This window comes from Zingiber officinale, chromosome 6A (genome assembly GCF_018446385.1).
Source record: "Zingiber officinale cultivar Zhangliang chromosome 6A, Zo_v1.1, whole genome shotgun sequence".
Taxonomy (NCBI): Eukaryota; Viridiplantae; Streptophyta; class Magnoliopsida; order Zingiberales; family Zingiberaceae; genus Zingiber; species Zingiber officinale.
In genome coordinates, this window is record NC_055997.1 from 36,120,675 (window position 1) to 36,147,265 (window position 26,591).

Genomic DNA, 26,591 nt, shown 5'->3' on the forward strand with positions numbered 1-26,591 from the left:
TTCTTCTAGTTCCTTTCCCTTAATTCCTTTGCTTAGTCCTCCTTGTATCTTAGGCTTCTTAGGGGAAAAACCTTGGCTTTGGGGCTGAAGGTGGAGGAGAGGGGACTGTGGTTTCGGTGAGGGAGAGGATGAGTGAAAGAAAATGAGAGAAAAATAATTCTCTCTTTTCTTGCTCCCTTTTATGTTAAGGGGGAAGAGGTAGCAAACTTGATTTTTGCTTTCCTTCTCCCTTAGCTTTTTTTTTCTATTTTATTTTATTTATTTCATTTTCTTTTTATTCTCACCATTCATGATAAAATAAGGGGGAATGAATCCCCTTAATTCCTCTTTAAGATTTCGGCAAAACCAAAGAGGAAGAGGGAGAGAAAGAAGGAAGGCAATTTGCCTTTCTCTTGCTCTTTTCTTGCTTTCTTTTGGCTAGCTTTTACTCTCATCCTTATCATGAGTTTCCCTCCTTTGCTATCAATATATTATTCTTATCCCAACTGGTTATTACCCATTAATCCTATCATTCACTTCATGAGAGGTTCAAGGTTCAATCCTTGACCACTCCCTATTTTTATTTCTTTTCATTTCTTTTTGGTTCAATATTCCACTAATATTTTTCTAAGGAAAATTTACCATTCTCATGTTTATCTTTAATGAGGCCATGTCCTCATTCATCCCCCATGAAATGGAGGAGGGGGAAAGGAAGGAAATTTGCCTTTTTCTTGCTCCCTCTCTTAACCATGAAAAAGAGGAAGAAGACTACTTGTTCTTTTCTTGCTCCTTTACTAAATTATTCTCTTACCTTTAACATGAATTTTACTTCTTTTCTATCCATCTATTATTCCTTATCCTAGTGGTTATCATTCATAAATTTAATTCTATTATTAGTGGGAGGTTCAAGGTTCAAACCTCAACCTCACCTTCTTTTTCTTTCATTTTGGTTTCCATTCCCATTTCCCTATTTTATTTTATTCTATTTTCCTTTTATCCTAAGGAAAATACTCTTAGGTATAGCTTAGCATATCGTGGGTGTTACAGAAGGCACCTTGCCTGAGACAGATCAGCTCCTTAGCTGATCTTCTGCTTGTGGGTGATGCTCCAATCAACCGAAGTTGAGCTCACCCAAACTCAACTCCGACTTTTCCTGGAGCAGGTGTCCTCCTAGCTTCTCATCCCTCGAACTATGTGCACGTTTTTCTTGTTCACCAGGTGTACTCTTCTGTAGCACCGCGTCTCTTGGATGCATCGAACTAGTCGGCTCCCTTCCCATGCCACCATTCTCGCTAGCTGCGTCTTCTGCTCGACTTCTTATATTCCTAAGCTCCTGCATACTTAGACATCAGACTCAAATACAATAGGACATAACTTAACTTGGTTGATCACACTAAAACTATTACGGGGTACTTACAACTATCTCACGACTTCATTTAAAAAGGAGACTCATCGTTCAATTTTTTTATGATGTACCAACACATAGACAAATAAGGTGACAATTTTATCAATGGTGGCATTTTTTGTGGCTTTTAAACCCCCAATGTCTTGTACCATATCACACAATATCCTGAATGGTGTCCTATCTATTCGAAGTTCACTAATACTTATTTCATTACTCTCTTTCGTAAGGCTAAACATCCATTCCACACACGCAAATCCGTTTGTCCTCCCTACTTTTTATTTGACGAATCCTACTTTGACGATATGCAAGTATTACAATTTGATAAAGTACGACAACCAAACAAATCATGAGTATTCCATACATATTAGACAAAGTACACACTAATCTATGTCTTCTATGGTTAAATCGCGGTCGTGTCATGTTTATCTACATCACATAACAACTAATGACAAATTAAGTACAATTTCAAAATCAGAAGTCATTCACTTAGGAAAAATCATAATTTCAAAAAAACCATTTGGATAAAATATTTAATTACAGATTACAGTTTCTTTCGATGGCAACAGCTTCAGTTGGGAGGAGGAAGTTTCGGTAGGGAGGAGGAAGAGAAGAGCTTTAAGCAGCTTCAATGGGGAGCAGCTTTGGTTGGGAGGAGGAAGAAGGGTGAGAAGCAGCTTCAATGACAACAACTTTGATTGGGAGGAGGAAGAAGGGGAAGGGGGAGAAGCAGGCGGGATCCTCTGGTCCACAATTTACGGACCAGAGTATGGTCCACTACTTATGATTGATGGACTATGATGGACCCCATCTATTTAAGTGATGGGGTCCATTGAAACAGAGGAGGAAGGGGAAGAAGTAGCTTCAATGCAGCTGCTCAGACATTGAGGAGGAGAAGAAATTAGTGCAGAGAAGAAGGGAAAAAAAGTTCAAATTATCTACTATTTTAATTTTTAAAAAGTTTAAATTATTTTTTAAATAAAATTATCAGAGCCAAGTTTCGATCTTGGGACCTGTGGGTTATGGGCCCACCACGCTTCCGCTGCGCCACTCTGATTGATATTAAATTATTAAATACAATAGGATTTGCTAAGTAGATATTAATAATAAAATATTAACTTAATTAATATTAAAATAATAATAATTTACTTATAATTTATTATTTACATTTCAATTTTTTTTGGTACTAACCGAAATTATTAGACTATAATAAATTGAATTAAAGTGAAGGAGTATTTTTAAAAATAAATACATGATAAATTATTATTATTATTAAAAAAAATCCTTCAAAATTACTCCATAAAGGAACAATAATGTTTAAGAAGTCTAATGATGCTCTTCTCTCTTCCATTCCATTCAAATCTCATGGTCATTGAGAAGTGAGCGGAAGCCCGAAGACTCAGCTCCACTCCACAGAGAGAACCCTCCGACACTCCCGCGAATCCAGCGATAAAGCGCGAGTAATTCGACTTCCTCACCCTCCCCTGCGACGCAAGGTTCAAATCTTCATCTTGTCCCTTCCTCCGTCTTCTCCAGTCGCCCATTTCATGGTTGGTGCGAGAGTTTTTTTTTCTTTTAGATCGGGAGTTGTTTCGCTCTTTCTAGGTTTCTTTTGTTTCGGTTGGAACACCAAAATGGCGCCTTTTGGCTGAGAGGGTGTTGGTTTTGGTTCGAAAGTTACGGTGATGGCGTTTGGTTTGGCATGTGATTGGTTCCGGCAATTTTTTCCCCTCTCTATTGGCCGCTTTCTCTTTGATGTGTATGGATTGGAAGTGTCGACACTTGGGGATTATGCTGTGGTAGTTCTTGTTTGTCAAACGAATTCTTCATCTCGGGCTACCTGGTTCTTAGCTATGACCCCTGCACTTTGTTCTTAGGATGATAAAGTTTGTTGCAAAATTAGGCAATTTCCATTGACGTTTATTGAAGCATTGGTGTAGTATGGCTAACAAGAATACACAGCCATGTTGGCCTGGATGCCGGCTTCCTTTATTGTTCTGTCTTGGTTTTGCAATAGTCCTGGCTCTCCCCTATCTGTTTTTCTTGGATTACAATGATCCAAAAGAGAAGTTCTTTTCCATGATTGAGAACCGAAGACTCCCTTTGAAAGACCATGAAGAAGAGCCCTCGTTGTCTATGGAATCGACTTTCCGCGTTCAAAGTGGACCGGCAGATGAAGATCTCAAGCAGTGTGATCTGAGCAAGGCAATGTTGAAGGTTTTCATGTATGATATGCCTCCTGAGTTTCACTTTGGTCTTTTAGATTGGAAAGGAGATGGAAAGAGTGTGTGGCCGGATATCCAGACCGAAATTCCAGATCATCCTGGTGGCTTGAATCTTCAACACAGCATTGAGTACTGGCTGACATTGGATCTTCTATCCTCAAGATTCTCTGACCGGAGTGGCCCTTGCACAGCTGTAAGGGTTGATGATTCTCGTGAAGCTGATGTTGTGTTTGTGCCTTTCTTTTCTTCTTTGAGCTACAACCGCCATTCTAATGTTAAACCACCGGAAAAAATTAGTAGAAACAAAGCACTGCAGAAGAAATTGGTGGAGTATTTAACAGCTCAACAGGAGTGGAAAAGGTCAGGGGGGCTTGATCACATTGTAATGGCACACCATCCCAATAGCATGCTAGGTGCTAGAACGAAGTTGTGGCGTTGCACATTCATTCTTGCAGATTTTGGACGATATGTTCCCCATGTTGCTAATGTGGAGAAAGACATAATTGCTCCCTACAAGCATATGATCAGGACATTCGTCAATGACTCATCTGGTTTCGATGATCGTCCTACTTTGTTGTACTTTCAAGGAGCTATCTACAGGAAAGATGTAAGTTTTACTATTATTATTTGTATTGATGCTACTTGATGATTGTCATTTGTTTTATAGCATATCATACATATTCCTTGAACCTCTATTAAGTTTCCTTTTATATATGTTCATTCATCACTTAGTAACATATTTTTGATACATCAATTGGTTAACCAATTGCAAGCATCTTCTTGACACTTTATTTACTTAATGAATCAACGTGAAAGTGGTTAAATGCATGTACTAAACCATTTTAGTTTGAAAGTCAGAGAAGTGTTTGCAATTTAGTCTAGGTAGGCAGATAGCTCTGTTAAATAATTGGGAAAACTTCATCACAAACCACATCAAAGTCAATTCAACTTTCCCTTAAATTTAGCTCATATTGACTTTAGGATGCTTTTTGAGAGATGTATAAATTCTTTATGTTCTTATTGGTTCACATATGCACAATTTGCAACTACCACATTTATAAATCAGGAAGTCAGACAAAAAGAATGATTACACTAAGCAGTGACTTACTGACTTCTTAATATCATGAAATTCTTATGTGCAAATTTTCCAACTCTAGATAACTGGAAAATTCAGCTGCTTTTCTGCTCATGATTGAACATTGACCTTCATGTGTTGAAATTTTGACATTATCTTGATGTTTTTCTTGAACATTTTAAGTGAAGGTCATCTTGTTCCTTAGTAGATCAAACATCATATTGATGTGATAGTGGTAAACTCTGTCAATCTTCACCCCATCTGGGATTAATTATATGTAAGGAATTATGAGTGAAAGACATTCTTACTAACATCAATTCATTTTTTCCCCCAAAATGATTGATTTCTGAAATGCTACTTATAGAAGCATTCCTTGATCAATAGTCTTTTTCCCTACTTAAGTTTGACTTAATTACTATACTTGAGGGTGTCATTCATTGTGTTCTATGACATTTTTACTCATTCATTTTGTGCATGCATGTCTTGATATATGAAAGGAGGATCATAAGCAATATTAGTTCATGACACTTTAGTGGCTCTTCTTTAGTTACCCATTATGAAATATTTTAATCTAGAAAGATGTGAATAGGTACTTCTTTTACATTGCGTTGGGAAGGTTGAGTTCTTCTCAAGTTATAAGAGAAATACATTTACTACTGAAATATTATTGAATATTCATTATGTTTGTGGTCAAAACCAATATAAACTGCAAATTCGTACATGTGTGTGCATGTGTTCTAGGGGTGCAAATGAACCAAATCAAACCAAATAGTATGAAAATATTGATATTCAAATTTGAGCATGAAAAATATATATGGTATTCGAATTTGATTTGAAGTTCGATGATACAGATAATTTTGACTCAAGCTCGATTCGAAATGAAATTCGAGCTCAAATTCAATTCGAATTGTTCGAACTTTGATTCAAGCACAATCGAATTTTGCCTCGAAATGACTCAAATTCAAGCTGGATTTGAATTATTTGAACCTTAATTTGAATACATTCACATTAAAATTGTGTACAACAAAATAAAAATAAACAATGATCCGAAACATCATCAAAGTAGAATAAAAAATTCACTAATAATTTGAAAACTGAATAAAAATTTCATAATAATTTGGAGACAAAATAAAACCTAGACAGACTAAAAGTAGACAAAGTAAAAGTTATAAGAAGTTTACTGGTTATAACAGAGTGATACCAAAATAAATCAAAGTAGACAAACTAAAAGTTTACTGGTTTGTGAAATATGCAACTCGTACAAAATTGAACTAAAATGAGATTGATGGGCAAAAACTAATTGCTAGAAGCTTTATCTCTTGCTACATCCCAATTATAGCTGCCATTGAATTCCAGAAAATAAAAAAAGTTCTATACTTCCACCTCGTCAATCTGTGTGAAAATCAAAAGATAAAATGTATGAGTGATTACACATGTTAGTGAATTCAAATATAAAATGCTAAAAATTAAATTAAATTTATACCTCAATGGCACAATTGATTTTCAAGTTTCAACTTCCAATGATCAATTTAATCTATAGGCAAATCAATTGTCAAATGTTGTTTTCAACCTACAATAATAAGGATAAATTGTATCATTTATTTTTCAAATACTACTTTCTGATTGGAAGCAAAAAACATAAGAAAAACGCTTTAGCGTCATACCTTAGTCTTTGTAGTCACTCCATGCCATTTTCAGCACCAATGTCCACCGCACATCAACATTTCTACTGTTGTAGGAGCTAAAGAAAAATGATATTTGTCAATAACATGACTTCCAACGCTAACGGTTGCCTCTGAAGCTACTATGGTAATGGGTATTGCTAATATATCTCTAGCCATAGTTGGCAAGATCAGAAATTTGTATGCATTGAGCTTCCACCAATCAAGAGCATCAAATGCATCATTTGGAATATGCATATGACACCCTTTCTCTAGATACACATCTACCTTAGATTTTTCAAGTTGTACCATTTCAATTTCTTTTAAATATGAAGAGATCCAGACCATCCAAAAGAAAAGGTAGTATGTTCTCTATTACTTTAAGTTGAGTTGTTGCTATCTTGAGTTTCAGAGTTGGTTCTTGTTCCTTGAAGCTTTTCAACAGCATCTGAATATTCTTTATAAATTACATACAAAAGCTATTGGCCCTCTTTAATATTACTCTCTGATTCAAATGAGTTATAAAGTTTAGGAAAAGTGAATTCAATTACACGCATTTTGCATTAAGGATCCAAAACTAAACCAACAACCATTAATAAATTGCACTCACCCTAATATTTATCAAACTTTCCCTTCATTTTTTGCACCATTTTTCTAACAAACTTTCTTCATCACAAGATTTCTCATCCAAGATTAGATTTACTCGATAAACTGCATTTGGAAAAAGGTTGGCTCTACAATACTCACTTTTAGATTTTATTTTGGTTGTTTTATAAAATACTTTCAAGACTAAAAATACTTTATGCAATTTCTCCCAATCATCTTTTGTTGGACAATGAATGTAGTTAGGTTCCCGATCTTTAAATCTTGGATAAACTTCTTTGAAAGCAATTGTTGTTCTCAACATCTCATAAGTTGAATTCCATCTTGTCTTATAAGCATCAACCAATCTTCTTGTAACTTCAATTGCTTCACAATTTCAGAAAATCGAATGAGTCTAGCATACGTTCTTCTAATGAAATCCACGCTCTCATGAATTACATGAATACTATTCTTAATTTCATTGAAACCATCTTGAGCTATAAGATTTAAAATATGTGCACAACACTGAACATGAAATTATTTTCCCCCACAAACTAGATTTTTATTTATTTTCACGATATATTCCTTCATATATTTAATTGCAGCATCATTAGTACTCACATTATCAACGTAAATAATATACACCTTATTTTCAATTTCCCATGCCCTTGCACACTTTAGAAGGTATATGAAATTTAAGGACCACCATGAGGAGGATGAATATAAAAAAATGTTGAGAATATGTTTATTCAATTTCCAAGAAGACTCATTTCAGTGACCAGTGATAACCATGTACTCTATTTTTTGATTCTTTGACTTTCATAAATTTGTTGTGAGGCTAAGCTTTGTTATATTTTTTTGCAAACCATGTAATTTTTTCTGCTCAGTTTCATATATTGCAAAATATCTCTTTTTTTATTGTTGTTCGTGATATATGAGTCGACTCAGGCATTCCACATTTACCAATCATATTAAAACCTGCTTCTTCTAATAATGTAAATGAATGCTCATGCATTAAGATCCATGAGGCAACTGCTTCTTTCATGTGTTCCATACAAAATTTTTCAACAAGTAACAAAGGTGATATAATTGTATCAACACTCTTGATGTTGTTGTCGTTTGAGTTTATCTTCAAGTTTCTTTTTAGATTCCAAGTGTTTAGTACAATGATCCAAGTATCGTTTTAAGTGTTGTAGCACCTGACTTCATTTTTTGTGAGGAATGGATGATAATGTTTGCACTTATACTTGTCACCTTTTAGATCGTCAACACCAATTTCTGACCATACTTGAGATCTTTTTGTTTCTTTAACTTATGAAATGAATTATCATCACCCGTCCAATTGTTATTCATACTATTCCCTTTATCTATTATTTGTTTTGGGATCTCATTTGAATCTAACGAAGCTTGAATAACTAAATTTGCTATTGGAGCATAATCAACCATATTCTTTGAAAATCGAAAGAGAAATTATAGCTAAAAAATATTAGTAATACAATAAATTATTTAAATATATTTCATGGTATCCTTTGGAATCAACATATCTTCAAGGACAAAACAAGGAATAAATCACTCAAATAAATTTCATGGAAACATTATTGTACTTAAATGTGCAAAATTGTAAACTCCACAACAACAACCACTATCAAACTTTATCCCACTAGGTGGGGTCGACTATATAGATCCTTCTATGCCATTGGACTTTATCCCCTATTGTATCATTATTTATATTTAAATAAATTTTATCTTATTTTATTATTGCTAAACTCCACAAAAGTTATCAAATTCAACAACCATTCCACTCAAAATCAATATTTAACAACTTCTATTTCTTCAAAAAAATAAAATGAATAGAAATATTAAAGCAAAAAAGAAAATAATTTCTTCTAAAAAAAAAGAAACTAAGAATGATGTTGAATTAATTCTGTACTTAAAAAAAAAAAGAGCTTGAGGAGAGAAAGGAGAGACTTACAATTATATATGTCAATCTTAGATTTTCCCTTTGATAATCAACCAATTCAACAACAAACAAGAATTAAGGAGCAAAAGGAGACATCCGTGACACGTCAAACCACAATGTGAAATAGAAGCTTCCAAGCAAAAGGACGTGTAGGCGGACAGAAGCTTGCATGTCTCCGCTCTCCAGATCTTGACCACCAGAAACACAATCGCATGATCCCGATGTGACTCTACCCTAAGTTTTTTGTTGTTGCCTTCAACCTTCCTTCTGCTCAGTTGATGGCCTCGGTAGGATTTCAGCCATCATCTGAAGCACTCTGTTAGGGTTTGTGAAAAGATTAGGGTTAGTAAAAGGATTAATGGATTATATCTTAAAATATAACCTATTAGGGCATCCACATTGGTGAGTGTTATAACACCCACCACCTCGTCAAAAAGTATGGGTCCGCAACATAGTATATTAACAACTTCATTTTTTCACATTCATTTTAACATTAACACTTATTATTTGCGGTTCCATTGTCCACTCATTCATCTTTATTCTTATTTTATATTAAATAAATACAATTTTAATTTTATTTATACAATTTAAATGATTATTATTTAAAATAAATAATAATATTATTTTAAAATATATTTATTACGTAAAATAAGAAAAAACCATCAATTCAATTTTGTTCGGTTGGTTTTTAATTTTAAAATTTATAATTTATAATTTTTTTATAAAAAAACATGGGAATGCACCCATGTGGCCTTTCCATCTCGTGCTTTGAACCCATGTGGGGTGGGCCAGCCCTATGCCCACCCTCACACCCTCCCATCGAGCGTGCAAAGCACACGATGAGTTTCTCTCTCTAGCGCGTGCATGCACGCACCAAATTGAGATTTTTTTTATAAAATTTTTTTTTGAATGCGTTCAGCGATGGTGTTTTGTGGGTGTTATAACACCCACTCATATTGGTTTTAACACCAATTGAGTGTTATAACACCGAACAAATTCCACCAATGTGGAAACCTATTAATAGGGTTAATCGGTGATATTTAAAATATATTTATTGGATTAGAAAATAATAAATATATAATAAAATTAAATAAAAGCTCGCAAAAAGTCGAATAAAATATTATAGATTTGAATTTGTCACGAAAAATTATCGAACATGTTCGAGTTTGGCTTGAATTCAATAATTTTGATTACGAATTAAATAATTTTTGAGTCAGCTCGAAAAACTCGCGAGTCAATTCAATTTGTTTGCACCCATGGTGTGTTCTTTGAGTCGGGAGATGCTGAACTTGTCATAACCCTGGAAGTTTTGACCTTCCTTAGCTAAAATCATTAGGGACAAGTGAAATAACAAATCTATTTATGAACAGCTTTGTCTATATACTTGAAAATCGATAGAGAATTAAAACATGAGTTACGTTAGTGATGAAATTCTAAAGAGAATGAATAGTAAACAGTTAAATTCCAAACAGAACAATTAGTACAATAGTGGTTGGATAATAGTTTAGTCTTGATGGATACCATAGAGAGTGGGCTGACTATTAGAACTCTTATTTCTTGTTTACTTGGCTTGATGGATAGAAGGGAAAAGGAGAAGGGGACAGAGAAGGAAATAAACATAGAAAACACATGAAAACATTTCATTCAGGTGTTTGTTTTTGTTCCTTTTTTACTTTCCTCTCCTGTCCTATTCGTCTACTGAGTAAGCACACCACAGAAGTTATTTGTGAAAGAGCATTAGCTGCTTCTCTTTTGCAGATTGGCATTATAAGTGTGTTCTATATGCTTAATGACATCTAGTACTATTTTGTTTGTTTTTGGTAGATGCACAAAGACATGACTATGACTAGAGAAGCATCTCTGGCTTTAATGGAAACTATTATCGTATTTGTGAGTTAAACTACCAGCCTTCCCTCACTTATTTTAGCTTTGTGATAGGAACATAAGTTAATATAAAAGATAGTTATGGCACATAATATGGATTATAGTTCAAGGGAGGGCTTCGGATGTGCTGTAAGTTTCACTCTCTTTTCTGTTAGTTCCTTTAGTCCTGATGTCCCAACTTCTTGCAGTTAGGTTTTTCTTTGAAGTACTTTAAGTTTTCCTGCATTACATTTGACTTGTGAAACTGTTATCACCTCAGTTGAAATCAGATTTGGTTACCAAGTGCTGCACCGGAAAGATACTTGTATTCTACCAAGAGTATATCAAGTAAACTGAACCTTGTTTACCAATGGATTTGTCTAAAGATCATGCTTCATTTGTAAAAAAATTTATAATTAGCCTCATCAAACACTTGCATCCACACCCTTGCCGGGTAACACTTCAATCCACACAAATACTTACATTCGATGAAGACTAGGATAAAACTGTTCTCTACATTTTTTGTTTTACATTTTGAACACAATATTTTCCTGAATGAAATATACTTGAGTTGGTAAATAGAACCAAATGAACCATGTCATTGTAAAGCAATACATTCAACTTGATAGTTCATGAAGTAGCTGATAATTTCTTTTTGTGGATTGGTTTTAGGGTGGATCAGTGCGACAAGAGCTGTTCTATCTTCTAAGACATGAGAAAGATGTGCATTTTTCATTTGGAAGCATAAGTAAGAACGGGATCAGTGGAGCCAGTCGAGGAATGCATGGATCAAAATTCTGTCTGAACATCGCCGGAGATACTCCATCTTCCAACAGACTCTTTGATGCCATAGCTAGCCACTGCATCCCTGTTATCATCAGTGACGAGATTGAGCTTCCATATGAAGATGTCCTCGACTATTCCAGTTTCTGCATATTTGTGCGCACTTCTGATGCTATCAAGAAAAGATTTCTGATCAAGTTGATCAGAGGTATAAGCCGAGAGGCCTGGACCAAAATGTGGCAAAGGTTGAAGGAGGTCCAAGGCTACTTCGAGTTCCAGTACCCATCAAAGAAAGATGACGCGGTTCAAATGATATGGCAAGCAGTGGCCAGAAAAGTGCCAGCAATTCGGCTCAAGCTCCACAGAGCAAGGCGGTTCGCTGGGTTCAAAATAGAAGATCGGATTAGAAGTTTAAGAAGTTCTACAAGAGTGTCATCTAGAGCCCGTCGTCACCGAATACATCAATAGTCCTAGTGATGATTTTTGGAGGAACTTATTTGTTTACTTTTCTTTGCGAAGTGGTATCGAGGTGAGGAGGAGATAGTGTATTCTACATTTTGGGAGAATTAAGTTTTGTTTTAATACACTGCTGATACTGCTTTGCTATTGTGACATTGGAAGCATTGCCACATTGAATGACAAATCATAGCAGATAACTCAGATAGTGGAATGCCCGCACAAACTACCAATTGCAGGTAAGTATTTCTATTTTAAAATATGATAAATTAAATTACATTATAAAATATTTAGTCAATAATTTATAAGTTCTATAAAAGAGTGATGATATTTATAGTCCTCATTAGATATTACTTTGTTCATCGATTATGGATTACTACTTGATGCTATAGTACTCCAATCAACATGGCTATGGTTGATTTGTTCATCTTATGAGTGATGGATTGTTTTCTTAATCAGAGTTTTAAAATCTCATGAACTCAACGAAGAACACGTACAGCATCTAGTAACATTGAAAATTACGGCAGCAACAAAAAAATTGAAACGATGATGATCAAAATAAAAATGACCAGTAGTGGAATTGTCATTGTCTCTGCGCGGCCATGAAATTTAGATCCGGGTATCAATAATAATTGCACGGATTAACGGGTTATATACATGTAAACTCACATCCAATAATATAAACTCACAATAAAATTGATTAGATCACTTAATGGGTTTGTTTTTTAATGATATAAATCGGTATATTACAAAATATCATGTTATCCCATTAAATAGGGAGATAAAATGTAACACTAAAATGACATGATAATATATAAGGTGTATTTGATTCAAGTTATAATTGTGTTTGGTTCAACCTTAGATTTGGAGGTTTTGGTGTATAATTTAGTTTAATATTTACTATATTATCTTTGTTCAAGAAGTCAAGATTTAGGACTTACATTGCCTAGCATCTCCCTAGAAAATACCAAAGGTCCCAACTTGACATTTCTTTGTATTCTAACCTATTTGTGCCAATTTTATAATCTCAATACTTTTATAATTTTATTGGCACACTTTTACTCTTCAAGAGTACACATCAACTTCTCATTTTTAAGGTGTAATAATATCTTAAAAATATCCTAAAGTGTCAACTTCACTATGGTTGAGTTAATTACCCTTTCAATAAGAATTGACACACTAAACTCATTTTGTGTGTAAAGCACACACTCTTAGAAACCCAAAATCTATCGGTGCTCTTTGAGTATTCTAGGTGCTCACTAGAGAGAACTTCCCTAGAAACCTTCCTAATGACATTCATAGGCTTCTTAAAAGCCTTAGTCACACAAGTCTTCTCAAAGTCAACTTTAGGGATAGCTCCCCTTATAATTTTGACTTGACTTCTAGTGTAAAATATCGGAAAAAAAGGGTCAGATAATAATAAGGGAATTTTTTTAGAATTTTCGGAAATTTTTCAGGAACTTTTCGAAGCTCGTATGGACGAGTTTATGGGGATAAAAAACTGGGCTCCGGGAAAGCCTGTTTAGGCTACCCCATGTAACGAGGAAAATTTTTATTTTATTTTATTTTATTTCCTTTTTCTATTTCTTTCCTCGCCGTTTCTCCACCCGATCCTTCTCCTCTTCCCCGCCGAATCGACGCCGATCTGCCCTAACCGCCTTTCTCCTCCTCTCCTCTGTGCTGCCGCTGACCCCAACAACCGACACCGACTATAGAGTGCCGGCGCCGCCCGATTGCTGACCCCGTCTCCCTCTTGCCCTAGCCATCTCCCCCACTGCCACTTTCCCTCTTCCTCTCTTCTGCCGACGCCGACTTCACAGCCGGCGCCAACTCTGATCGTCTACTTCCCTCTCTTCATGGACACCAGGAACCCAACGCCACTCTCCTCTGCCGACAGCCGCCCTCGCGGAGCGATCCCGACGCCGCCGTCTTGCGCCGAGCAGCAGTGTCGCCCGCCAATCTACACGGGCTGATCTGCGACCAAGTGCAGGGAATCTAAGCCTTAGTTTTTATCCTCTCGTGCCCTAGGCTCCTCCTTCTATCAAGTCTCCGGCAGAGAGGAAGAACTTGGCTCCATTGCAGGTAAGACATATTTGGTATTAGGTTTTTGACTGGGATGTTGACACATAGAGAGTAGTGGTTCTTTGCAGTGTCGGCAACAGATCTGTGGTCATAATAGTTCCGGCAAGCAATTTTCGGCAGCAGCTCTAGTTGGCAATGGACCAACAGGAGAGGTTCCGGATTGAGGGTAAGGAGTCATTTGTTTCTTGCTGTAGCTTAAAATCCAAATTTGAGGATGTAAATATTTCGAATTTGGATTAGTTGATTTGGGAATTATTATGTTAGCAGGAAAAGAGTGGACACCAGTAGATCATCTTTTGATGGTGAAACCCTTTCAGTTGTGAGCCACCATTTGCTACGACAAATTTGGTGAGTTTGTAGGATGATAAGGGTTCATGGATTTAGTTAAATTTAATTGGACTACCGAGAATGGATTCCTAATCGGATTAAGGTTAAGTTAGCTATTTGGTTTATGATATATTTAGCTCACTAGTTCATATTTGACCTAGTTGTACCCTGCGTTATGTGTTTGCAGGACGTTGTTTGGAGACAAACGTCTGGATACGAGATTTATTGTGATACATACTATGTATAAAGGCGAGTACCTCTTGACTTATCTTTTATGATATTGTCAATTGGATATGCATAGTATTTTATAGCTACAAGCAATGATCATGTTTGCCTTTGGTATGTCACGGTTTGATACCCATAGCATGTTATGTTTTGTCGCTTGTTATGCATCCAGGTTTATACCTCGTGATTATTGCCATGAGTTCCTTAATTCCTAGAGTAAGTGACATACCATGCTTTACTGAGTTTAGGATTAGATTCTGGATTTTTATTATCTGGCATGTGTACCTATATTTTTATATCATATTTGATCTGTGTACCTAGACCCTTTTGCTTTGATCCATGTATATTGTTGGTACATATTTTATGGAGGTGGATATGTTCAGGACCTAGGTTGTTATACCATAGAGACTTGTATACCCTAGATCTGTGGATTTGACTTATGGAGACGGTGGTGGTTGCTCCCATATCCAAGAAGGCCATGTAACTCGCCATGCAGTCCTGTAAGCCAATTTTGGAAATTAATATTTAATGAAATTAATAACATAGGCGGATTTGAATCAATAGTGTTAAGTTTCGCTTGTGATTCAAATCTAAACCATTAAGAACAGATAAATTAAATTTGGAATCAATGATGTTAAGTTCCGTCTGCGATTCCTAATTTAACTTCTAAAGAATACAATAGGTTATTTAAGGAAAGTTTCAACACTTGTACAAAAATTTTTTGTACAGTGGAACCGGTACGTTTTCCTAGGACTAATCAGCAATTGGTATCAGAGCTAGGGTTTGCCTCTGTGTGTTTGGTTTTTAAATAGATTATGCATATGTCATACATAATTTAGGCAGGATAATAGTAAGATGTGCTAACTTTGTGGTTACAGGCTCCAACTATTATGACATATAGATATTGTGTGTGATTGGACCCTTGGACATGTCAAGAGTATTTTATTGTGTGTGCATGATTGTAAAATTAAATACAGCAGGAGCTGTATTAGTTATTAGAATTTTACATTTTTTGTTTCGATCTAGATTACATGTACATTCCTTTATGGAATATAGGATCGATATATGTCAAATTCTATTTTTATCGCGGATTGTATCCTTGCGAGGCGTGGTGCTATCGGAGGACCAGAGGCGCAGTGGAATAAGAAGCAAGATAGATGCGACAACTCGACTCGATGGCGGTGGCTAAAGATGGCAGCAACTAGGGTTGGAGCACACGGCGGACAGTGATGAAAATGCCATAATAGTTGGAAAATTAATTTCCATATTTATTGCTTTTATTTACTGTGATGTGTGTGTGCATGTGATGTATGCTAGCATAGGTTAAAATTCCTCGCCATAAATAACTAAGTGGGAGAGGGATTAGTATATGAATCCCATGGTCTCCATTACTGGTTTGTAAGTGATGCAACAAGTTTGCGCGTTGGCTCTGAGTGCCTTCCTCCATATCGGATGAGTTTGTTTATGGATCACTAGATCAAACTTCCACTTTAGATGGTTATAGGAAATTAATTAAGAGCGTGTGATCTTCCCCATCGGAAGGGGCATAATCTTATTTAATGGACTAAGTATCAAGTAATGGTATACACTTAGGCTCATTTAATAGTATCCTCCCCATCGGAGACACTGTTATTATTTGTGTGACCGAAGGAAAACCAACTATTAATTTATCATAAAGATAGGTTGACAAGATAATAAAATTATAACCCTCCTCATACAAATGTTGAGATTTTGTACGTCCACACTATCGTAGCATACAAAATTCACGGTATTTGAGGAAATTTTATTTGTCAGGTTGACAAGATAATAAAATTAATGGGTAAAATCCATCTTACAAATGTTTGAATTTGTATACGTCCACACTATCGTGGCATACAATATTCACGGTGTTTGAGGTAATTTTATTTGTCATAAAGATAGGTTGACAAGGTCATTAATGGGTATAACCCTCCTCTTACAAATGTTCAATTTTGTATACGTCCACACTATCGTGGCATGAAAAATTCTCGGTATTTGAGGTGTTGGTGAATTTAAATAATATTGTTTAAGGAATCAATGTTATTTTAAGTTTTGACCAAATATTTGATCAAAGACAGACCAACTATTAATTTTATTCGTCATAAAGTAAGGTTGATGAGATAATAAAATTAATGGATAAAATCTCCTCTTTGATTTTGTATACGTCCACACTATCGTGGCATACAAAATTCACGGGGATTTATGCAGTTGGTCTTGACCAAATATTTTTGTGATTCTTAGGTTTTCAAATGTTAGTCAATCCCCTAGTTGTTATACTATAGAAAAGACTTAGTAGTCCTATTTATAATGATTGGAAATAAGACTTGGACATTTAGGTGGACTGTCTTCTTAGAACTAAGAACAATTCAGGTGTATTTTATTTATTAGTTGTTACATGTTTAGTGGAATTATCTATTGGTACCTATTGTGTCGATACGGGAGTCACTGATCATGTCTGCAATTCATTGCAGGGGTTCCAGGAAACCCGACAACTATATGAAGGGGAAATCACTGTCTATATGGGCACTACTATAAAAGTATTAGTTGTTGTAGTGGAGATGTTTATCCTCTGATAGGAATAAAATATGGATTTTCAGAAATTATCTTTACGTACTAAGTTTAGAAAGAACCTGATTTCAGTTTCTAAACTATTAAAGAATAGATATTGTATCTATTTTGATAACAAAGTTGTTATCGAGAAAATAGGAAAGATATCTGTTCTGGTACGTTGGTTGGCAATTTAATAACACTCATGATGCAATAAATGGAAATTAATAACACATCTTCTAACTTTAAGAGAAAGCAACCTTCGGAAATGAGCCAATCATATTTTTGGCATCTAAAGCTAGGTTATATTAACTTAAGTAGGATTCAAAGGATAATAACCAATAAACTCTTGGGTTCATTGGTAGTGGAAAACTTTCCAACCTGTGAGTCTTACTTGAAAGTTAAAATAACCAAGAAGCTTTTAAGTCTAAGGGGTTTAGAGCCAAAGATATGTTGAAATTGGTTCATTCTGATTTGTGTAGACCTTTGACTATCCAGGCAAGAGGTTGTTTCGAATATTTCATCTCTTTTATAGATGACTATTCGAGATAAGGATACATTTACTTGACGTGCCACAAGTCTAAGTGCTTGGATTAGTTCAAAGAGTACTAGGCTGATGAGGAGTAACGTCAAAGTAAAAGTATCAAGACACTACGGTGAAATCGTAGTAATGAGTACCTCTTAGGAGAGTTTAGGAGTCACTTATCAGAAGTCGGGATTTAATCTCAACTAACTGCACCTGGTACACCCCAACATAATGGTGTAGTAGAAAGAAGGTATAAGGCTCTTATGGAATAATTAGATCGATGATGAGTTATTCAGAAAATTATCAAATTTGTTTTAAGGATATACACTGGAAACGAAAGTGAACATAGTACCTTCCAAGTCAGAACTCTCTACTCATATAGAATTGCTAAATAGGTGTAAACCTATTTTGAAGCATATTCGGATTCGGGTAGTCCAGCACATATGTTGAAGAGAGACAATGATAAGCTGGACAGGAGTTCACTTGTTTGTGGGTTATCCTAGATAAACAAAAGTAGGTTTATAGTCTTAAAAATCAGAAGGTCATTGTTAGCATCAATGATCGATTTTTAGAAGAGGACTATATAATAAACCACAAGCCCATAAGTAAATTTATTCTTAAGAAAATAATAAAGGACACGTCTAATCTAGTACCAACTATACAAGATGAAATATCACAAGAAACTACAACACGTATCACAAATGATACACAATTGCAGAAAGTGTCTCGTCATTGTGGGAGAGTTGTTAGGCAACCTAAAAGATTCATGTTTTGGAAGAGTCTTTGGACTTGATCCTTGGTAGACATGAACCTGATCCCTGGACATATGATGAAACACTCCAAGATAAAGATGTAGCATCTTTGCAAAGAATACAGAATTAGAATATATGTAGAGTCTGGGAGCTTATAAAATCACCAAATAGTGTAAAAGCCATTGGGTGAAAATAAGTCTACAATAGGAAAAGAGGGATAGACAGGAAGGTAGAAACTTTCAAAGCAAGGTTTGTTGAAAAAGGAAACTTTTTTACCGATAATCATGCTTAAGTCTATCCAGATTCTTTTATCTATGAGATTTAGCAAGTGGATGTCAAGACAACTTTCCTTAATGGAAGTCTTGAAGAAAACATCCATATAAAGCAACCAGAAGGGTTCATTGCAAAGAACAAAGAGCATCTTGTGTGTAAGCTCAATCAGTGTATGGACTGAAGTAAAGCTTCAAGGTCTTGGTACATTCGGTTTAATAAAATAATCCAGACCTTTGGATTTATTTTATAACCGAATGAGTTTTGTGTATACAAAAAGTGTGATGGAAATATGGTGGTATTTCTTATACTATACGTAGATAACATTTTTGGTAGTTGGAAACAATATCAAAGTGTTGTCAGAAGTAAGGGTATGGTTGTCCAATATAATTCGATATGAAGGACTTGGGAGAATACATATATTGTAACACCCCACCCTCCTCACTACTAGTTTGTGAGGACGGGGCGCTACTGGACTACTAATTTATCTTAACTAACATTGCACACATGTTGATAGTAATTCCTAAAACTCTCAGAGTGTTGGTGCAACCTTAGGTCAAGGTTGACCTGGGTGACCCGACTCGAGTTCACCTGACTCGAGGTATATTTTGATGTTTGACAAGAATAGAGAAGTTGTATTTTGATGTTTGACAAGAATGGAGAAGTTATATTTTGATGTTTGACAAGAATAGGAACTTGGGGGATTGTGGGTGCAACCTTTGGTCAAGGTTGATCTGGTTGACCCGACTTGAGTTGACCTGATTCGGGAAAAGTCCAAGTATGGAGACTTGACACGGAAAAGTCCAAGCAGGGAGCTTGGCACGGGAAAAGTCCAAGCAGGGAGCTTGGCACGGGAAAAGTCCAAGTATGGAGACTTGGCACGGAAAAGTCCAAGTATGGAGACTTGGCACGGAAAAGTCCAAGCAGGGAGCTTGGCACGGGAAAAGTCCAAGCAGGGAGCTTGGCACGGGGAAAAGTCCAAGTATGGAAGCTTGGCATGGTAGGTCAGAGAGGGCTCGGTAGCTCGTTCTCTGGACCGAACAAAGTTGGAGAGGGCTCGATAGCTCGTTCTCTGGACTAGGTCAGAGAGGGCTCGGTAGCTCGTTCTCTGGACCGGACGAAGTTGGAGAGGGCTCGGTAGCTCGTTCTCCGGACTAGGTCAGAGAGGGCTCGGTAGCTCGTTCTCTAGATTAGGTCAGAGAGGGCTCGGTAGCTCGTTCTCTGGACCGGACGTGGAAGTCGGAGAGGGCTCGGTAGCTCGTTCTCCGGACTAGGTCAGAGAGGGCTCGGTAGCTCGTTCTCTAGATCAGGAAGGCTTTAGGTTTAAGGCTAGGAAATTGGATCGGTCTGCTGACCGATCCAATGATACTATGGGTATCTGGATCCACAGAAAGCTTCTGTGAGTTATCTGATCGGTCTGGGGACCGATCAGTAAGAAGGCTGATCGGTCCACAGACCGATCAGGGATCGCAACCAACTCTCTGTGAGAGTTGGGATCGATCTGGGGACCGATCAGCGTAGGGCCTGATCGGTCCCCCTGACCGATCAGGGTGGAGCCTGATCGGTCCAGGTCTAGCCGTTGAGTCACAACGGCTAGATTTCTTCATTGTCTTCTTCGTAGGTTGATATAAGGTGGAGGACCTCTACTGTTGGGACTGCTTCTTGACTCTTCCCCCTTGCGATCTGAGCTTTGCTGAGCTCTTCATCCCTGAAGCTTCATGTGAGCTTCCCTCGGCTGAGTTTCCAACTGAACAGTTGCTGCTGTGCTGTGGTTGACATCCGTGAAGTTGTTGCTTCATCAACAGTCGACAAGAAGGCAAGCAAACTAGTGTTTTTACATTCATATTGTTCTTGGCTTCTTGCTGTATTTCTTGTACTCTGATCTTGCTGTTGCAAGAGAGATTGTGGCAAGGTTTCTCCACCCAGAAGGAGTTTTTATTAGCCGATTTTCCGGGGTCTCATCCACTGACGGATTGATAGGATTCGTCCACCTTACGGACACGCCGAGGAGTAGGAGTATCATCTCCGAACCTCGTTATATCGTCGCGTTTGAGGTTTGATCTTCTCCATTTTCGTTTCTACTGTTTATTTCCGCTGCGCTAACTCAAATTGTAGGAAGAAACGAGAATTTGGGGTCGGCTATTCACACCCCCCCTCTCTAGCCGCTATCCGAAGGTCCTAACAAGTGGTATCAGAGCGAGGTCGCTCTTCGTCGGATTAACACCCGGGGGAGCACGAGCTAGAGAATGGATCAACTTGGAGAAGGCGTCACGATTCCACCCTTCTACGATCGCGACGACTTCGCGTTTTGGAAGGTAAGAATGAAGTATTTTCTTATGACTAACCTAGTAAATTGGAATTATGTACAAGTAGGTTTTATTCCTCCGGTGGATAAAGAAGGAGAACCTCTCGAAAAGAAGAAGTGGACGAAGGAACAAATCCACCAATCCATAATCAACGACGAGGTAACGAAAATCTTTGAATTTTCATTACCTAATGATATCTTGTGTAAGATAGGTAGATACAACAATGCCCAGGAGTTGTGGAACAACTTGGCTAAGTTCCATGAGGAGAGCTCCAATTCAAGTCATGAAGAGGAGTCAAGTGAGCCAAGTAGCTCACATCATAGAGGTATGGAATTAGAAGTTGAGGGCTACTCAACATCTAAGGAAAAAGAGGAGGAGAGTTCTTCTTCACGACTGGAGCAAGAAGAAGAAGCCTCTACCTCCGGAAGGGATGAAGGAGAGAGCTTATATCCATCCTCAACCCTAAGTAACTCAAGCAACTTAATTTCAAGTAAATTACATATAATGTGCTTTGAGTGTAGGGAATATGGGCATTACAAAAGTAAATGTCCAAAGAGGATTAGGAAGACTCCACCGGCACCAAAAGTCAAGGAAGCCGGAGTCTCGATAGCAAGGGCAAGGAGCACGTGGTGTGCTTCCAATGCAAGCAAAGGGGACATTATATGAGTCAATGTCCAAGGGGGAGGCAACCTCACAAGGACAAGAGACCAAGCTCATCTATGGGGGGAGCTATGGCAAACCCTAAGATATCCTTTAAGGCACATTCTTGCAATTCTAATAAGACACATGCTAGTAGTTTTATTGCAATTGTCAATAATGATAAGCATGAGAACCATAGAAATCGATACATGTGCTTAGGTGCCAAACATGTTAGCCTAGCTAAGGACAATGCTAGAAATGCCAACCCTAGAGTTAACTCATCTAAGGTTAAGGAAAACCTAGATAGGAATCCCAAAACAACTAGACATATGCCTAGGAATACCTCAAAGAAAAATGGAAAATTAAAGCTTGAGGTATTAAAGAAGGAAAATCAAGTCTTAATGTCAAGACTTGACACTTTAGAAAAGGCTCTTAAGAATTTGGAGAAGTCAACTCTAGGGTCTAAGGGTCAAAAATCAAAGCCCAAGGACATGAGAGGTTTGTGTCATAAACCTAAGTCTCAAGTGGTCAAGCCCACGTATTATAATGTTCCATTCGATTATGGAACAAGACGTAGGGCTAGGAAGACCATCACCAAGATCACAAGGGGAGTCACCCCTAGAGTTGATCTTGATGAGTCCCAAATGACCAAGGCTTTAAAGCCTAGGAGGGTCATTAAGAGGGTTGCTACGGAAGTCATCCCTAGTGAATATTTAGTGAACCCAATGAGCTCAAATAGGTATTGGGTTCCTAGGAGCGTGATTCCTTCACGCTAGATGGTTTAGAGTGTGCCAACCTTAATTGGATAGGTAGTTAACCTACTCATGGCAAAAACCTAAGTCTCAAGTGGTCAAGCCCACGTATTATAATGTTCCATTCGATTATGGAACAAGACGTAGGGCTAGGAAGACCATCACCAAGATCACAAGGGGAGTCACCCCTAGAGTTGATCTTGATGAGTCCCAAATGACCAAGGCTTTAAAGCCTAGGAGGGTCATTAAGAGGGTTGCTACGGAAGTCATCCCTAGTGAATATTTAGTGAACCTAATGAGCTTAAATAGGTATTGGGTTCCTAGGAGCGTGATTCCTTCACGCTAGATGGTTTAGAGTGTGCCAACCTTAATTGGATAGGTAGTTAACCTACTCATGGCAAAATGTGGCATTTTAGGAATTTTCAAGGTGTAATCAAGCCTTGAAAATGAAATTAAAAATTATTCCTAAGGTGATTAGGATGTGCCAACCACATTTGAGGAGTTTTCTAGGGTCAATCTAATTGACACATATTGATCTAAAAATCTTTAGTATATGACTTTAGGTCTATTACACTTAGGAATATAGAATTTATGGTAAAATGATCAAAATTATCAAAAATGACAACTAAGGCTAGAATTAGGTATTTTCTATACCTTTATATATTATTTGCCATATATTGTTTGTCATATGCCATGTCATGACATCATATTTATTTTATTATCATTTGAAATGTCATGATAATGCTTAGGTTAGTTATATGTCATGCCTTATTTAAGTTTCATACCTTATGTCATGACATCATGACATTGACACATGTTTTCACTTATGATATTATTTTATGCCATGTCATCATCTCTTGCATTTATGATCAATTAAATTGATTTAAGGATAGAAACACAATTTGATATGGAGATCAAATTGTTGTTTAGAAAATGCATAAGAACTTAGCTTAAGATGACCTAAACCCATATCTCACATCAAAATTGACGTGGATGTGTTTGATACACCTTAGATGTGTGTGAGGTATTAGGATGATGAGTTAGGATCAAGATGCATAGTTCTTGTACCTAGATGAGCCTAATTCGAAATTGAGGACCATAGGGAAAACTTGTGTACAAGTCATGTACATTTAGTCCTAAGATTGTGGTCCTAAATTGAATGGTTTAAAATCATTTCAAAATTGATTTGAAAAACCTTGATGAAACTTTTCTAGTGATAGCATTCATCATTGAGCAAGTTGATACAAAGATGGATTAACCTTGAGCTATTTCAAAGTCTTTCGAACTTTGTATCAAGATTTAAAAATGGAAGTTATTTTCATAGAAAACTATTTTTCCATGATAATATTTGTCATGAGGAATGTATCCTCAAAATTTTACAATTTTTGGAGTTTTCTGTGATTTTTTAGGGGTTTCTGAATTTCGGGAGAAAATCAAATCCTTATCGAAGTTGTGGACGATCGAGAGGATCCTGATCGGTCCAGAAGTCTGGATCGGTCCTGGACCGATCGAGGAAATGTGGATCGGTCGGTGACCGATCAGTGTCTAAAATGCTGACTTTCGACTGTTGTCTGAAATTTCAGTTATGGAAGTTGGTGCTTTAAATTTCTAAAGGGTTGAAACTCTCCAAGACATTGTTGGTGCAATGGTCAAGGAGGAGTTGACCTTTAGGGGGAGTTTTACCTAATGGTCAAGGGGGAGTTGACCTTTAGGGGAGTTCTTACTCGTCAAGATTTCTGAGGATGAGTGATATGGGATTATCACTAAGTTGATTGTTGATTTTAGTATCAAGGGGGAAATTAAGGGTTTCAATGAAAGGTATGGGACTTTCATTAGAAAGAAACTCTTGACCTTGATTCACTCTTTTTGATGTGTGTCAAAAAGGGGGAGAATGTCCAGAGAATGTTCAAGGAAGAACATTGGAGCTTGAGGAGAATGTTCAAGGAAGAACATTGGAGAACTATTGGAAAACCTGAGTTAGGTTATCGAGTTAACCTAACTTGATTATGGTTTTTGTCAAACATCAAAAAGGGGGAGATTGTTGGTGCAACCTTAGGTCAAGGTTGACCTGGGTGACCCGACTCGAGTTGACCTGACTCGAGGTATATTTTGATGTTTGACAAGAATGGAGAAGTTGTATTTTGATGTTTGACAAGAATAGGAACTTGGGGGATTGTGGGTGTAACCTTTGGTCAAGGTTGATCTGGTTGACCCGACTTGAGTTGACCTAATTCGGGAAAAGTCCAAGTATGGAGACTTGGCACGGAAAAGTCCAAGCAGGGAGCTTGGCACGAGAAAAGTCCAAGCAGGGAGCTTGGCACGGGAAATTCCAAGTATGGAGACTTGGCACGGAAAAGTCCAAGTATGGAGACTTGGCACGGAAAAGTCCAAGCAGGGAGCTTGGCACGGGAAAAGTCCAAGCAGGGAGCTTAGCACGGGGAAAAGTACAAGTATGGAAGCTTGGCATGGTAGGTCAGAGAGGGCTCGGTAGCTCGTTCTCTGGACCGGACGAAGTTGGAGAGGACTCGATAGCTCGTTCTCTGGACTAGGTCAGAGAGGGCTCGGTAGCTCGTTCTCTGGACCAGACGAAGTTGGAGAGGGCTCGGTAGCTCGTTCTCCGGACTAGGTCAGAGAGGGCTCGGTAGCTCGTTCTCTGGACCGGACGAAGTTGGAGAGGGCTCGGTAGCTCGTTCTCTAGACCGGACGTGGAAGTCGGAGAGGGATCGGTAGCTCGTTCTCCGGACTAGGTCAGAGAGGGCTCGGTAGCTCGTTCTCTAGATCAGGAAGGCTTTAGGTTTAAGGCTGGGTAATTGGATCGGTCTGCTGACCGATCCAGTGAAACACTGGGTTATCTGATCGGTCTGTGGACCGATCAGTAACCACACAGAAAGCTTCTGTGGGTTATCTGATCGGTCTATGAACCGATCAGTAACCACACAGAAAGCTTCTGTGAGTTATCTGATCGGTCTGGGGACCGATCAGTAAGAAGGCTGATCGGTCCACAGACCGATCAGGGATCATAACCAACTCTCTGTGAGAGTTGGGATCGGTCTGGGGACCGATCAGCGTAGGGCCTGATCGGTCCCCTGACCGATCAGATCCACCCTGGACCGATCAGGGTGGAGCCTGATCGGTCCAGGTCTAGCCGTTGAGTCATAACGGCTAGATTTCTTCGTTGTCTTCTTCGTAGGTTGATATAAGGTGGAGGGCCTCTACTGTTGGGACTGCTTCTTGACTCTTCCTCCTTGCGATCTGAGCTTTGCTGAGTTCTTCATCCCTGAAGCTTCGTGTGAGCTTCCCTCGGCTGAGTTTCCAACTGAACAGTTGCTGCTGTGCTGTGGTTGGCATCCGTGAAGTTGTTGCTTCATCAACAGTCGACAAGAAGGCAAGCAAACTAGTGTTTTTACATTCATATTATTCTTGGCTTCTTGCTGTATTTCTTGTACTCCGATTTTGATGTTGCAAGAGAGATTGTGGCGAGGTTTCTCCACCCAGAAGGAGTTTTTATGAGCCGGTTTTCCGGGGTCTCATCCACTGACGGATAGATAGGATTCGTCCACCTTACGGACACGCCGAGGAGTAGGAGTATCATCTCCGAACCTCATTATATCGTCGTGTTTGAGGTTTGATCTTCTCCATTTTCGTTTCTACTCTTTATTTCCGCTGCGCTAACTCAAATTGTAGGAAGAAACGAGAATTTGGGGTTGGCTATTCACACCCCCCCTCTCTAGCCGCTATGCGAAGGTCCTAACACGGAGTGTCAGGCCCTAGAAGAGTCCCTGTCCGAGAAAATTTCGGCAGCATCTCCCCTGTACGGCGGACAATCAAAAATTTTCTACAAGCACTAAATACTCAGCCACAGGCGGCTGGAATCATAACAATAATAAAAATCAATCACCACGCAGTTTATATATATATTCAGCCTCTGGCTGACACAACCACGCAGTAATAATACTCTGACTCAAGAAACCACCCTACTCATCTACACTCGTAAAGCTCAAAACCGACGAACTCACCTCTTCTGCCATCCAGGCAGGCATGTGGTAGAATAAAAACCAAATTCAAATCCATCAATATAATAAAATCTATATCATGTCCATAAGCAAATAAATCCAGAACATAACGAGTTCAAACAGTCTAGAACAGAAAGAAACCAAAGAA

At 37.8% G+C, this 26,591-nt stretch overlaps 1 protein-coding gene and 1 non-coding gene across 2 annotated transcripts; one reads left to right on the forward strand and one right to left on the reverse strand.

Annotated features, from left to right (window-relative positions):
- Positions 1-2,366: 2,366 nt before the first annotated feature.
- Positions 2,367-2,438, reverse strand: TRNAM-CAU. Its single transcript has one exon. It is a non-coding gene; the product is annotated as a tRNA-Met (tRNA).
- Positions 2,439-2,736: 298 nt separating this feature from the next.
- On the forward strand, positions 2,737-12,184 carry LOC121996280 (probable arabinosyltransferase ARAD1). The gene is made up of 2 exons (XM_042550194.1): positions 2,737-4,213; positions 11,420-12,184. The coding sequence occupies exons 1-2, from the start codon at positions 3,323-3,325 to the stop codon at positions 11,996-11,998; spliced, it is 1,470 nt and encodes a 489-aa protein (XP_042406128.1). The 5' UTR covers positions 2,737-3,322; the 3' UTR covers positions 11,999-12,184.
- Positions 12,185-26,591: the final 14,407 nt, after the last annotated feature.